The sequence below is a fragment of the Echinops telfairi genome, unplaced genomic scaffold (genome assembly GCF_000313985.2).
Source record: "Echinops telfairi isolate 266 unplaced genomic scaffold, ASM31398v2 ScPeMD7_7457;HRSCAF=8495, whole genome shotgun sequence".
In the NCBI taxonomy this organism is placed as follows: Eukaryota; Metazoa; Chordata; class Mammalia; order Afrosoricida; family Tenrecidae; genus Echinops; species Echinops telfairi.
The window spans coordinates 45390623-45403781 of record NW_022111357.1 but is presented as its reverse complement, the minus strand read 5'-3'; the positions used below and the strand labels follow the sequence as shown (position 1 = coordinate 45403781).

At 55.0% G+C, this 13159-nt stretch overlaps 1 protein-coding gene across 2 annotated transcripts in view; it reads left to right on the top strand.

Annotated features, from left to right (window-relative positions):
* Positions 1 to 12201, top strand: part of KXD1 (KxDL motif containing 1) — a 12553-nt gene extending 352 nt beyond the window's left edge. The window contains exons 1-5 of one of the 2 annotated variants that reach the window (XM_045299259.1): positions 2073 to 2170; positions 5750 to 5871; positions 7279 to 7431; positions 10329 to 10375; positions 11446 to 12201. In XM_045299259.1, coding sequence (XP_045155194.1) covers positions 2144 to 2170; positions 5750 to 5871; positions 7279 to 7431; positions 10329 to 10375; positions 11446 to 11678 — 582 coding nt within the window. In that variant the 5' untranslated portion in view covers positions 2073 to 2143 and the 3' untranslated portion in view covers positions 11679 to 12201. Of the gene's footprint in view, positions 1 to 2072; positions 2171 to 5749; positions 5872 to 7278; positions 7432 to 10328; positions 10376 to 11445 lie in introns of those variants that run through there. The other variant, XM_004705252.3, reaches the window with a different exon arrangement.
* The last annotated feature ends 958 nt before the right edge of the window (positions 12202 to 13159 follow it).

Below are 13159 nucleotides of genomic sequence, written 5' to 3'. Positions count from 1 at the left end.
GGCGGGGCGTGAGGGATGTGCGAGTCCGGGCCCGCTCGGCGTTTGTCCGGAGACCGGGCCGCAAAGTCCGGAGGTTTCAGCTGGATGACTTTTGGGTGGAGTCGAAGCGCCGCCCCTCTTCACAGTGTAACCTTGGGCTCCGGAGCTCTCCCCTGGAAGCCCACTGTCGCTCGGGCTCCGTCTGCCCTTGCCTTGTCGTGGTGATGGAGAACTCCATGCAGCACAGGGAAAGTGTTCGCCGCTGGGAGTGCCCGGCACTCGTTGAAATGCCGATTCCCTGGCCCCGACCCCTGATACTTCCACACCTGAGAACGTGCTTGCTCATAGATCCGCTTCAGCCCCCCTTGTCCCTGGCCTTTTTAGGGCTGTGACACCTCCCATTTTCCAGATGAGAAAACTGAGTCAGAGAAGTCCGCTGACTTGCCCAAGGTCGCACAAACCCATTGCTGCCTGTTTTCACCTATCTGTGTTATTTCGAGCAGGGATCTAGATTTTTGTGCGGAATCATTGCTGCTCTTTGATTCAGGGAGGGCTTCCTGAGGGAGGCAGTGGAGGGGGACTGGTGCTGCATGAATCCCTTTACCCAGATGGGCAGGAGCCAGAGACAGACGTCAACAGTTCCCTGCAGAACCTGCTGGTCAGGTGCTAACTGTGGGTCTTCTCCCATGGGATCCTGCTCTTGGAACCCGGATGTCCCCTTCAGCAGTGGTGACCGCAGCTTCTTTGGAAATACTGAGATCACTGATGTCTGTGGCTGGCCCAGTAGGAGCTCAGTGAAACCATTTACTTGAGGGAAGGGGCTGTGTGACCACAGTTGCTCCTTGGAAGCAAAAACAACAAATGGGAAGAAGAGCAGACCCAGTGCTGTCGAGTTCTCTCCCTTACAGGGAGCCTGCCCGGGCGCCCCAATATTCTGCAGAGTAGAAATGAGTGCTGTTGGGTTTGCAATGGCTGCTGGTTTGAGGCTAGCAGCTTGTTGGGCCTTTCTTCTGCTCTGCTTGATGGGTTCAGACTGCCAACCTTCAGGTTAGTAGCCAGTACCAACTCTGCACACCCCCAGGGGCCTTCCTAGAAGGCATTTGGGCCTACAGAGCAATAACCAAACGCAAGGCCCTCCGTTCAAAGCCACCAGCTGCTTCGAGGGAGAAAGATGGGGCTTTCCCCTTGTCAAGAGTGACAGTTGTGGAAACTCGCAGGAAACGTTCTGCCCTGCCCCAGAGGGCCAGCAGTGACTTGGCAACACTGAGCGGATTTTTAGTAGCCGCTCTTCGCCTTCCACGGTGTCTTTTGGGGAAAAACCCTGTGCCCTGCTAGTAATCATAAATAAGGCAATCTCACAATAGAGGGCTGGGAGGGGGGGAGAATACTTTTGGGGGGTAAAAAGTTGCTAAGTCTGGGAGAAATACGCTGCTCCAAGCACAGCTGGCCCTCTGTGGGCGAGTCCTGGCGCTCCGCACAGATGTACACCTTTAGTGAGCCGGCATGCCGTGGGGGGTTGAGTTTGTGGACGCTGGGTTCACTGGCTGGGCGAAATTGGGCCAGCTTCTCAGGCACTGAGCCCCAGTGTTCTCATCTGTCAAGGAGGAGCTAACAGATTTCAGCTTGCGAGCTTGCTGCTGTGCTTGGTGTACTGACCTGCAGCTGCTCAGTAAACGGAATCAGGGCCTAAGTGGGCTCTGAAGGCCCTTCGTCATCCTGGGTGTGGATCTTGTTCTTGGCAGCTGAGTCAGCTCCAACTCCAGGTGCCCCCGCGTACACACACAACACAGCTACATGCTCTCCAGTGATCAGTCACAGTTGGGCCCTTGAGAGCCCTAGGTCTTCAGGAGCGATGTTTTGGAAGTCAGTCGGCAGGCTTTCTTCCTAGTCTACCTTAGTCTAACTCTTTACAGGAGTAGAACATCTTTCTAGTAGTTTCTGTTTTGAACCAAGGCTGACGTCAGCAATGATATCCCTGGTTCCACATCCTCTTCTGAATCTGGCCTGAATTTCCGTCAGCTCCCTGTCAATGTACTGCTAGCACCCTTGTTGGATCATCTTCAGCCAAAAAAGAGGCAGTTCGATTAGTTGTCCAGTGCAAGTCGTTTGTACTGCCTGGGGACTTCTGAGTCTAGAAACGACGCACTGAAACGGCTTCAGCATCATGGCCACAGATGGTGATGTAAGTGAGGTGCGTTGTCTGGGAATCAAACCCAGGTCTCCCCCCAGGGACGGTGAGGGGTCTAGGGGACCACCACAGCCTGATGTGTGCGGGGCAGGGTGGGGTGGGGTGTTGAAATGAGTTTGTGGTTCATGTGGCCTTTTGCTTTAGTTCTCTGGAAATCTGAGAGATTTTTCCTAATCCCTGAGACTTCCTGTAGTATTAAATTAAAAAATTGGCGCTGGAGGAGGGGAAGGGCCAGCCCCCTCCCGCTGCTACTACTATTACTACTACTCGGATTCAGTAATACTACTTCTGGGTTCAGTAATGCACAATTGTACGGTTGAGATATATAAGCATTATATTAAAGTCATTGAGAGCATGAGAAATAATACAGTCAGACATGTTACATGGTACCATTGCTCACCTCAGGCCAGCTTAGTGGTCCACATGGAGTGAGGGGGAAGGGAAGGAGGGAAAGGGAACAAGGGAGAGGGGGAAGAGAGTCAGGGAGGTCAGAGTCCACGAGGTCGGAGTCCGAGTTCCTCTATATTGCTGACCCACACCTATATAACTTTTGGGGGCATGCCAGCCCACTAATTACAGGTAGAGACATACGTCACAGGGAGGGGTTACACTATAGGGTACCTAGTAATGAGAGGGTGGTCTCTGGGTCTCCATAGAAACCATTATCAGTAGGGTGCAAACCCCTCCTACAGGAACCAAGCTAATGGTCCCAAGCTCCAGAGAGAAGTAGTCCATTGTCTCCAGCAGCAGGGAGCAGGCCCAGCCCCGTGGGATGAGACAGCAGTCTGGCAGCAAGTATCTGACTTCCCCCCACAACTTCCCTTTTCCCTAGTTTTCTACTCTAGAGGATTGGTTACTCCTGCCCAGATTGATTGACACCCCCTGAGCAAACTGTAAACAACTTGACATTTGGGCTGGCCCTTGCCTAGTGCCTGGTCCTGCGATTGGTATGCACCTTGCAGGGACTGGTCAGTAGGCCTATGCAGATGAAATTACTAACCCCTACTGTACAAAGGAAGTGTCTGCCACCTACTCAGCCGGGATTGGTCAGGACTGGCTTTGGTGGGAGGGCCAGACCTTAAAATTGACCTGGAGTTTATTTACATATGCAGACAACTCCCTTCCCCTCCCTCCACCCACTCAAAACCAAAAACTCCCTGCAGTAGAGTAGATGGGGACAGGGTAGAACTGCCCCTGTGGGTTTCCAAGACTCACTCCATGGGAGTGAAAAGGCCGTCTCTCCTGAGGAAGGGCTGCTGGTTTCTTACTGCTGACGGTGTAGTTAACAGCCCAGCTCGTTGACAAGGAAGCAGAAAGGAAAAGGCGAGAAGCAGGGAGAGAGGAAGAGGACTTAGGTACTCAATGTGTGGGCCCCAGAGCCAAGCCAGAACTCCAGATCCGGGTTTTTCCTAAGCTGGAGGTAGGAGCCTTGGTGGCAGAGTGGGTTACGTGTTGGCCTACTAACCACAGGGTCAGCAGTTTGAAACCACCAGCCACTCTGCAAGAGAAAGATGAGGCTGTCTGCTCCATCAAGAGTTAGTGTCGGAAACAGGCAGGGGCACTTCTTGCCTGCCCGTAGGGTCACAGTGAGGTGGAACCGACTCCATGGCCGTGAGGGGGCGGGCATGGCTGAAGCTGGGGCCTTCTCTTGACCTGGTTCAGACGCCCCATCTGCCCACCCAGAAAGTCTTTGAGCCAGGAAAGTTAGGAGCTGCAATGCTCTCTGGGTGGTGGCAGGCCTGGCTGTGGGTGTCAAATTCTTGGCTTTAATGGCTTCATGAAAGCCTGGAAACAGCCGAATGATTAAATGCGGGCAATGCGGTTCTCACAGTAACCACGTGTCACCCACTGGGCAGCTGAGAGCCACAGGGGTCGGCAGGACTGTGACTCCCTGAAGCAACTAGGGGAGAAACCACCCTTCTTTTTGCCTACAGTGGTGTCGCTGATCCTTGGGGATCCTTGACCTGTAGCCTCCGTTGTCTCTGCGTCTTTGTCTCTGCCCTTCCCGGGAGGACACCGTTCAGGTTGAAGTCCGGGCTCCCCCCACAGGAAGCCTGGTGGTCCCACAGGTCGGACATTGGGTTCCTAACCACAGGTCGGCCGTCCAAACTCTGCTCCCATAAAGATTTAGAGTCCCAGAAATCCTATAAAACAGTGGTTCTCAGCCTTCCTGATGCCGCGACCCTCTCAGACAGTGCCGCATGTGGTGGTGACCCCCAGCCATCACATGATTTTCGTAGCTAGTTCGTTCATCACTGTCATGTTGCTCCTGTGATGAATCGTCATGTAGATAAATGTCTGGACGGCAGGATGTATTTTTATTGTACAAATTGAACATCATGAAAGCATCGTGTTTCCTCACAAAAACAAGATGTCATTCTATGTTGTGAAATACTTATTTCTAATGACAAATGAATGACACTTTGTCTTGAAGATTGGTGTAGCATGGGTAATAGTCTTCACACCAGGTACTCGTCTGTGGGCGGATGTGGGCGGACCGCCAGGAGACAGATAGAGGAGCGGTGTGTCAGTTCCTAAGACCATCGGAAACAGGTGTCTTCTGATGGTCTTAGGCGACCCCTGTGAGAGGGTCCTTCGACCCCCAAAGGGGTCTCGACCCACCGGTTGAGAACCGCTGCTATGGAAGATCACCTTGAGTTAGAATCCACTTGATGGCGGGGGCTGCTAATGACTTCCGTGGGAGGGCCTGGCTCCACCCTGGCCGGTGCACCTCAGACAGCCACCACCCTGGTATCTGTGGGGACTGCCAGACTGCTGAACCAGTTTCAGTACAGCTTCCAGACTAAGATGGTGTAGGAAGAAAGGCCTGCAGACCTACTTCAGAAATCAGTCAGCGGTCACCAGAGTCCATCTGCTAAGGATCGCTGAGGGCCCAGACAGGGCAACGTTGCCTTCCCTCAGGGGGCCCCCCATGACTCCGGGGTGGATGTGACAGCCCCTAAAACAGCAGATGCCCTTATTCTGAACTTGATACCATCCACTAAGACCTTTCCAAATAAGGTCACTCCCACAGCCACAGGGACACGGGCGTGTCTTTTAGGGCCTACAGGGCAACCCGAGACAGTGGGACTTTAAGGCAGGTAGACCCAGGGAGGACGAGGGCTGGGCTACCAGGCGAGGGAATTGGTGACTGTGGGGGCCAGGCTACGGGGCTGGGACTCGCCCATGTTTGGGTGCCGCTGAAGGGCTCTCAATGAGCTCATGCAGTGTGCTGGGCCTTCCCCTCCTACTGTGTTCCTCCCGCCAGAAACCCCCAAACCAGTTGCAGTCCAGTCAGCCTTGACTCCTGGTGGACCCCATGTGTGTCAGAATAGAACTGCGAAGTATAAGGTTTTTCAATGGCTGAGTCTTTGTCAGATCACCAGGCCTTTCCTCTGAGGCACCTTGGGTGGACATGAAACACCAGCGTCTCAGTGAGCAGCTCTGCACTTAACTGTTGGAGCCACAAGAGATGCCTCAATTCTCAAAACCCCTGAAGTGTTGGATCCAGGCCTCCTGCCTTGCCTCGTCTGGGCCGGGGGGCTGACAGCGGCCCCCCCCCTGTCTTCCCACCCGTTTCAGGCAGCGGAGAAGGAAGAAGAGATGGACGCCCCAGACTCGGCCTCGCGAGTCTTCTGCAGTCGCGTCCTGAGCATGGTCAATGCGGACGACGTCAACGCCATCATCCTGGCCCAGAAGAACATGTGAGTGGGACATGCCACCGCCCACTTAGGCCATAGAATGCAGGCAGTGAGGAGTGAGTGAATTGCCCGCCTAGGGCCAGCACATTCCTCTCTGGCTTGGGGGTGAGGCTTTGGCCCAGGAAGCGGGGCTAAGGCAGGGGGTGCAGCTGTGGACAGCCGAGTGTGAGCCACTGAGGCTTCTATCTCAAGGTCTTGATGGAAGAGGGGGATTTCAGGGTGTCCTAGAGCTGGTGGGTTGGCTTCCTGGCAGGGCTGGGGGTCTGCATATCCGCAGAGCATGGGATCCCTGAAGGGAGCTTCACCCTGTGGCCCGCCCCGCGGAGAAGGGGGGCTGTCATCCATTACAGCTCTGGAGTGGGAGGATGGCCTTCTTGGGGCTTCAGTCTTGGGTCAAAGGGCACTCCTGTGTGAAACAGCACAGGTGTGATTTCCTGACCCCTCTCCCTGAACAAGGGTGCTTAGCATGTCTGGTTCTTCTTTTTTATTATTAAATACTTTTATTGGGGGCTCTTAAAGCTCTCATCACAACCCATACATTCATCCATTGTGTTAAGCACATTTGTACATATGTTGTCATCATCATTTTCAAAGCATTTTCTTTCTACGTGAGCCCTTGGGATCAGCTCCTCATTTTTCCCCTCTCTCTCCCATCTCCCTTCCTCATGAACCCTTGATAAGTCATACATTATTGTTTTCATTTCTTACATCATCCGCTGTCTCCCTTCACCCACTTTTCTGTTGCTCGTCCCCTGGGAGGGGTCATATGCCGATTCCTGTGATCAGTTCCCTCTCCCCCACCTCCCCTTCCCTCGTGGGATCTCCATCCTCATTATTGGTCTTAAGGGGTTTGTCTGCCCTGGATTTCCTGTGTTGCGAGCTCAGTGTACATGTTCTGGTCTAGTCACATTTGTAAGGTAGAATTGGGGTCATTAAAACTATAGAGAGTAAGCATTAAAGAACTATAGGAAAGTTGTATGTTTCATCGGTGCTATATTGCACCCTGACTGGCTTATCTCTTCCTTGTGACCCTTCTGTAAGGGTATGTCCAGTTGTCTACAGATGGGCTCTGGGTGTCCACTCCAAGCCCCTGTCCCCTCTTTCCTGGTTCTTAAGATCACATGGACCTGGGCCTGGGCCCAGGGGTTCCACATAGACCCTGCTGGTCCTTTGGAGTCAGGGGTTGGCCAGAGGGAAGAAACTTGGCCTAGGGGTAGAACAGAAGCAGAGCATGCCTAAAGGGAGGTAATATATATTTGGGTGGGGAGTTGAGGGATGAATAGGAGTTTGTTCACTAGGTGCCTTGAGCAGCACATGTAGTGCTCAACAGAACAGGGTCCTGAAGCAGGAGCAGGTCGGACACACACGAGAGGCTAGGGGCAGCAGCAGCAGCCCTCTCTGCCCCTCCAGGCTGGACCGGTTTGAGAAGACCAATGAGATGCTGCTGAACTTCAATAACCTGTCGAGCGCCCGCCTGCAGCAGATGAACGAGCGCTTCCTGCATCACACGAGGACCCTGGTGGAGATGAAGCGGGACCTGGACAGCATCTTCCGCAGGGTCCGGTGGGTGTTTGCCCAGCCCTGCCCAGCCCTTGGCTCCCCACCGGAGCCTGGCCTTCCTTCTCAGCAGACACCACGCACGCTATTGGGTCCCTGCGCGTGGGTGCACGTGCACACGCACACACGCAGGGAGTCTGCTCATTGCTTTTCCAAGATCTTATTGTGTACCCCCTGGAGCTTTGAGGGAGCTGAGGGGATCCAAACTTGGGGATAAAGACCATGAAGCCTCTGCATTTTATGAAACTTCCCAGCAAGTCACATAGCCCTGGACACGTGATTCAAAGGCAGGAAACAGCAGGCGGAGAAAGCTGTTCCTCTGCTCCCCATACCCGTCCGCCCTGCCCCTGCCCCAGCTCTTTCAAGCACATGCCATGACCTGCTTTTGGGGGTCCTTGCGTTTTCAGTGAGGAGGAAGCATGCATAGCGGGGAATAGTCCCTGGGCACAGGAAGATTTCTGGTGTTCTGTCCCTGTGTTGTTTCTGCCGGTTTCCCCTCAGCCCCAGCGCTGCACCCCCTGGTCACCTTAGATTGATGGGGAAAAGTGTTCTGCTGAGCCAGCTCTGAGCAGAGACTGAGAGACAAGACAGGGCTGGCTAAATCCTTCATGAAAGTACTTTTTTGTAGGGGTAGGTGGGGCGGGGGGCAGCTCAGAAACCAGTGGGCAAGCACAGGTGTGATATTCAGGGGGAAAGCAGAAATCCAAAGGTGTGGCCCATTTATTTGTGTGTGTGTGTGTGTGTGTGTGTGTTTCTGCCCCCAGTGGGGAAGCCAGTTCACCCAGTCACTCCATGGGTAGGAGACTAGTCCTGATGGTGCTTCTGGGAGGGGGACTGGCAGGTTGCAGGTGAGAGTTTTGAAGGTAGAGTAGGAGTTTGCTTGGTAACATGAATGATGGGCCGAGCTCTGTAGGACAAGAGAAGGGCAGGCAAAGACCATGACGTAGAAAGGGCTTGAAGGGTCTGCTCGGGCTGCTGAGATGGGCCAGGGCTCTGAGGAGCCCTTGGTCGCCCTCTGTAAACAACACGGTAGCAAAACTGTGCAAACAGTTGGTTTCGGAAGCAGCAAATGCTCTGCTGGCTTCCCGAGCTGCTGAAACAATCGGCCACATGTGGTGGTGCCAGAGCACTAGAATGGGCCCGTCTCCCAGTCCAGGGCCAGGAATCCAAAACAAGGTGTTAGTCTGGGTTATAGACACTCATGTGTGTAGGAAAGAGCTTTTTACAAAGAGTAATTGTACATTAAGGAAACAGCCCAGCCCAGTCCAGATCAAGCACATAAGTCCGATATTAGCCCCTATGTCCAGTACTTCTGTAAATTCCTCTTCAGACTCACACAATATACATGCAGTGACACCCAGTGCAGGAAGATCACAGGCCAGTGGGCAGAAAGTCTTGTGGATCCAGTGGCAGTGGAAGCATCTTAGTGCTGGCGTGGGTCTCCAGCTCCAAGGCGGTGGCTGCCATCAGCATAGTTCCATGTGGCTTGTCAACAGAAACCTCTCCCAGGGAGTGAGCGAGCTATTTATTGCCTTCATGCCTCCAAATGAGGTCATCAAGCTGCAACCTGATTGACAGGCTGAACTCCACCCCTTCACTCTTACTCATCTCAGTTTGATGATAGATTACGTAACTACCGCACGAAGCCTCAGCTGTGTTGATTCTTTGGGGTCTCTGAGAGGCTCAGAGTCTGATAGCAACCACGTCCTTGGTTCCCCTTGAAGTTTATCAAAGTAACCTCACCTGGCTCCTCCCCTCTGTGTGTGACTCTGGCGCCCTGGCTGTCACCCTTTTATAAGGCAGTACTCAGAATGGGGACCCACCCTGCTTCTGGGTGGCACAAGCAGCTGAGCTCTGCACTAATGGCCAGAAGATTGGTGCTTTGCCTGGGCACAGTCTGGCAGGCTGCACCTGAAGTGTCACAGCCAGTGGGGCAGCTCACGCTGTACGTGTGGCAGACAGACGAAAGTGGTGAACAAGATAACTACTTGGCTCGAGCTGTGGGCCCAGGTGCAGGCGGCTGGGTGTGCAGCTACTAACCCAAAGGTGGGCAGCGTGAATTGGCCCAGAACAACTTTGGCTAAAGGCACACGTGTGCTCCGACACACCTAGGCTTGCCAGGAGTTGGAAGTGGTTCGGGGACTCCGGGATAACCATGTTAATGTCACTAAATGATACTTTCAAAGGTGGCACAGGTGGCCTGCTCCTAGCTACTGACTCAAAGGTTGGCAATTTGAAGCCATGCAGAAAGGCCTGGTGATCACTTAAGATCACACCACTGAGCACTCGCTGGAGCTCTCTCTAGCACACGAGCCACCAGGGGTTGGAGTCCACTTGCTAGCACTGGGCCTGACCTTTTTTAACTTAACATCTTCAGAGAAAGATTGTCTTCTCAACGAGGTCACACAAGAACCGGAGTGAGGACTTCCCCGGGCCTTTGGGAGGGACACAATTCAACTGTAACCTGCTCTCGGTGCACTTCAATGTCCCAAGGGCCAGTACGTGATGGCTGGGGCCACTGCCCTTTGAGCTGCCATGGCCTGGACCCCCCGCCATGTGCCCCATGTTGAGCCTCAGTCCCAGCCCCCAAGGGCCCCAGCTGGGAGGCAGAGAGGCCATTGCTCTGGGGATGGAGAGACAATATCAGGATGAGCCGCATAGGAGCAATTACTGGGGAGTGGGTAGGAGGACCTGCGGATTGGGTGGAAGAAAGGCCCCCAGGGAGCGTGGAAGCAGGTGATGGGTAGATAGTGGGCATCCCCTCGCCTTCCCCAGTGAGGCTCCATGGGGGTGGGGGGCCTGCTGGTGTGGAATGGTAAAGGGAGGGGCCCACTGTAAGCCTAACGCCACAGCGGACAGCCCCACCTCCTGTCATCGCTAGCCTTCATGCTTTCTCCCCCCAGGACCCTGAAAGGGAAGCTGGCTCGGCAGCACCCTGAAGCCTTCAGCCGTAAGTGTCCCCCCGACATTCCTATACCCCCAGTCTGGCTTCTGTGACTGCAGAGACCTGTTCTGATAAGGGTCTCAGGGGCTGATGTCTTCTGGGGAGTGGGTCCAGAGAACAAGGGCTAGGCAGTCCTCTGGGCAGCATGGGTGTCAGGTGGAGGACCCTCCCCAGCAGAAGCCACACACAGGAATTTAAATAAGGCTGAGGACAGCCTTCACCCCTGTGTGTGCCACTCACAGTCAGAGCCAGGCTGTTCCCACTGGAACTCTCCATCCCACTGACGGGCAACTGAGGCCCAGAGAGGGGACGCACGACCAGGACAAGGCAGGGGCAGGACTCGAACTTGTGTCTGTCTGACTTAGACCATCACTCCTCTGTGGTCCCCGTTGTTGAGCTTCAGTTTCCAACATTCGCTGAAAGGGTCGGCAGCTCCCTGTTCCAAGGCTGTTGCCCGTGCTGGGAGCAAAGGGAAAGGGTACAGGGGCAATTGGCAGTGCCACCAGAAGGCCCGGGGACAGAGCAGAGAGATGAGTGTGGCTAGGCAAGCGTGCTGGCCCAGATGAAGTGCACCACCTCCCCTCCACCACCTCCCAACCACCTCAAAAAAGACCTCACATCTGCCAGACCCAGAGTCTGTATTCTCTGCTCTCATCTCCAGGGGGAGGCCTTTCATCTGCTTGGGCCTCAGTTTCCCTCTTGGGTCCGGGAACCCCTGGGTGGCGCAGAGTTAAAAGTGAGTGCTCAGCTGCTAACAGTTCACCCTGAGGGGACCTTGGAAGAAAGGCCTGGTGATCAATTTGTTTAACAGCACTAAAATCTCTAGGGGGCAGCATGGCCCTACGGCCCTATGGCCCTACGCTGACACTTGTCGGATTGCTGAGAGTCACAGTTGACTTCAAGGCAACTGGGTTTTTAAGGTTTGGGGCCAAGTCCTATCCCAAGGGTTGGAGGGGCAGGTGGTGGGTTCATACACCCAGCAAGACCCTCTTGTGTTCTATGGCAAGCAAGACCCTTAAGCTGGCTGGCCATCCTGAGCCGGCTCCTGCCTCCCTCCACCCCCCTCCCCACCTCAGACATCCCGGAGGCAACCCTGCTGGAGGACGAAGATGAGGACCCCATCCCACCCAGCACCACGACCACCATTGCTACCTCGGAGCAGAGCACAGGCTCCTGTGACACGAGCCCAGACCTCATCTCGCTCCCCCTCAGCCCTGGCTTCGAGGACCTGCCCCAGGCCCGGCCCCGCTCCCCCACCATCAACGGGCGCGGCCCCACCGACGATGAGGAGGAGACACCCGGCGAGTAGCCCTGCTCCGGGTTCCCGAGGCTCCTGTCTGACCTCTGGGGTTCCTGGGCATTGGGTTCTGAGGTTGTCTTCCGCCCACCCTTCCTCTTCCTCCTGCATCCATGACCCCCAGCCCACGAGTGTGGCCAACCCTGCTGGGACCCTCCAAAGGGGTGCCAGGGCTTGAGAGCTGCCCAGACCACACTTAGAGACTAACAAAAACTGGAACTCCCTCCTGGAGGCAGAGAACATCAGCTGCCCCAGCCCCACTGACTCGTCTCCCTGTCCCTCTCCTGATGACAGTATCAAATATTTTCTCCAATCTGTATCTTGTCGGGGTGGGACATGGAGATGGGTAGAAGGCTTGAGGTGGAGGCTGGCCACCCCAGAGCACCCCCATTGGCCCCAGCAAGCCTCTCCCGGGACCTCTAGGGGCAAGGTGGGCCCCCTTGGAAAACAGAGTTTCATGGAATATTTTTGTACCCGATGTTTACAGATGCTGTTGGGAAGTTATTAATAAAGTGACTCCATTCCTACAAAACAGGAGGGCTGTACCTGGCAGTGACTTCCTTGGGCCCACATGGCGGACATCAGACAGCTTGGACTGTTACCAGGGAGAGATGAGATGGGCTGCTCTTGGGAATCCTGTGGGGCGGCCACCATAAGCCAACCTCCAGTCACCATCTAGGCCTCTGCACGCGCTGTTCCCACTGCTTGGAACACTGGTTCCTCGCCCACAGCTCCTTGGCCCCTCACTGGGCACATTGCCCGCCCTTAATGGTGGTGGAGCCTGTGCGCCAGTCCATGAAACGCTGCCCAGCCTGTGACTGGTGGCAGGTGGATGATAGTGATCGACAGTTCTCAACGGTTGGTTTTGAAAGTCAGTCACCCTGTTTTCTTTTAGTCCCTCTAACCTAGAAGCTCCGCTGCAACTTAGCCTCTTGGTAACAAGCCTTCACTGCCCGATGATGACAGGCTACCAGAGGGCCCCTGGCTGGAAACCAGCCTGGACCTCCAGACATCCTGCAGGGCAGGCAACTCCTCTACCTACCGGAGCCCCCAATTCCCCCCACCCCCAAAGCAGGGCTGATATCATTGAAGGCGTGTTCCCAGACGTCTGCCCACTATAGATGAGAGTAAACCACTGCCATCGAGTTGCTTCCGACTCAGTTACCTTAATACAGGCCGTAAATACGCAATGGGAACAGGCAGCCCAGTTTTTCTCCCGTGGAGGGGTTAGTAGACTTGAACCATGCACCTTGTGGTTGGCCTAACCCACAGCGCCACCAGACCACCTTTGGTACAGGAGTAGGTGCTCAAATGTTGGAGGACATGACATCTGTCCGGGCCCACGCCGGTCACGTGGAAGCCTTCCGCACGTCCCCCGGATTCACTGCGCTCCCACGCGTTCGCGCCCCCGGTCTCCTAGTCCCGCTGTGGACTCTGAGGAGCCGGGTCCCTCCCCCAAGGCTCCGCTGGAAGCCCGGGCTGGAGCAGCGGAC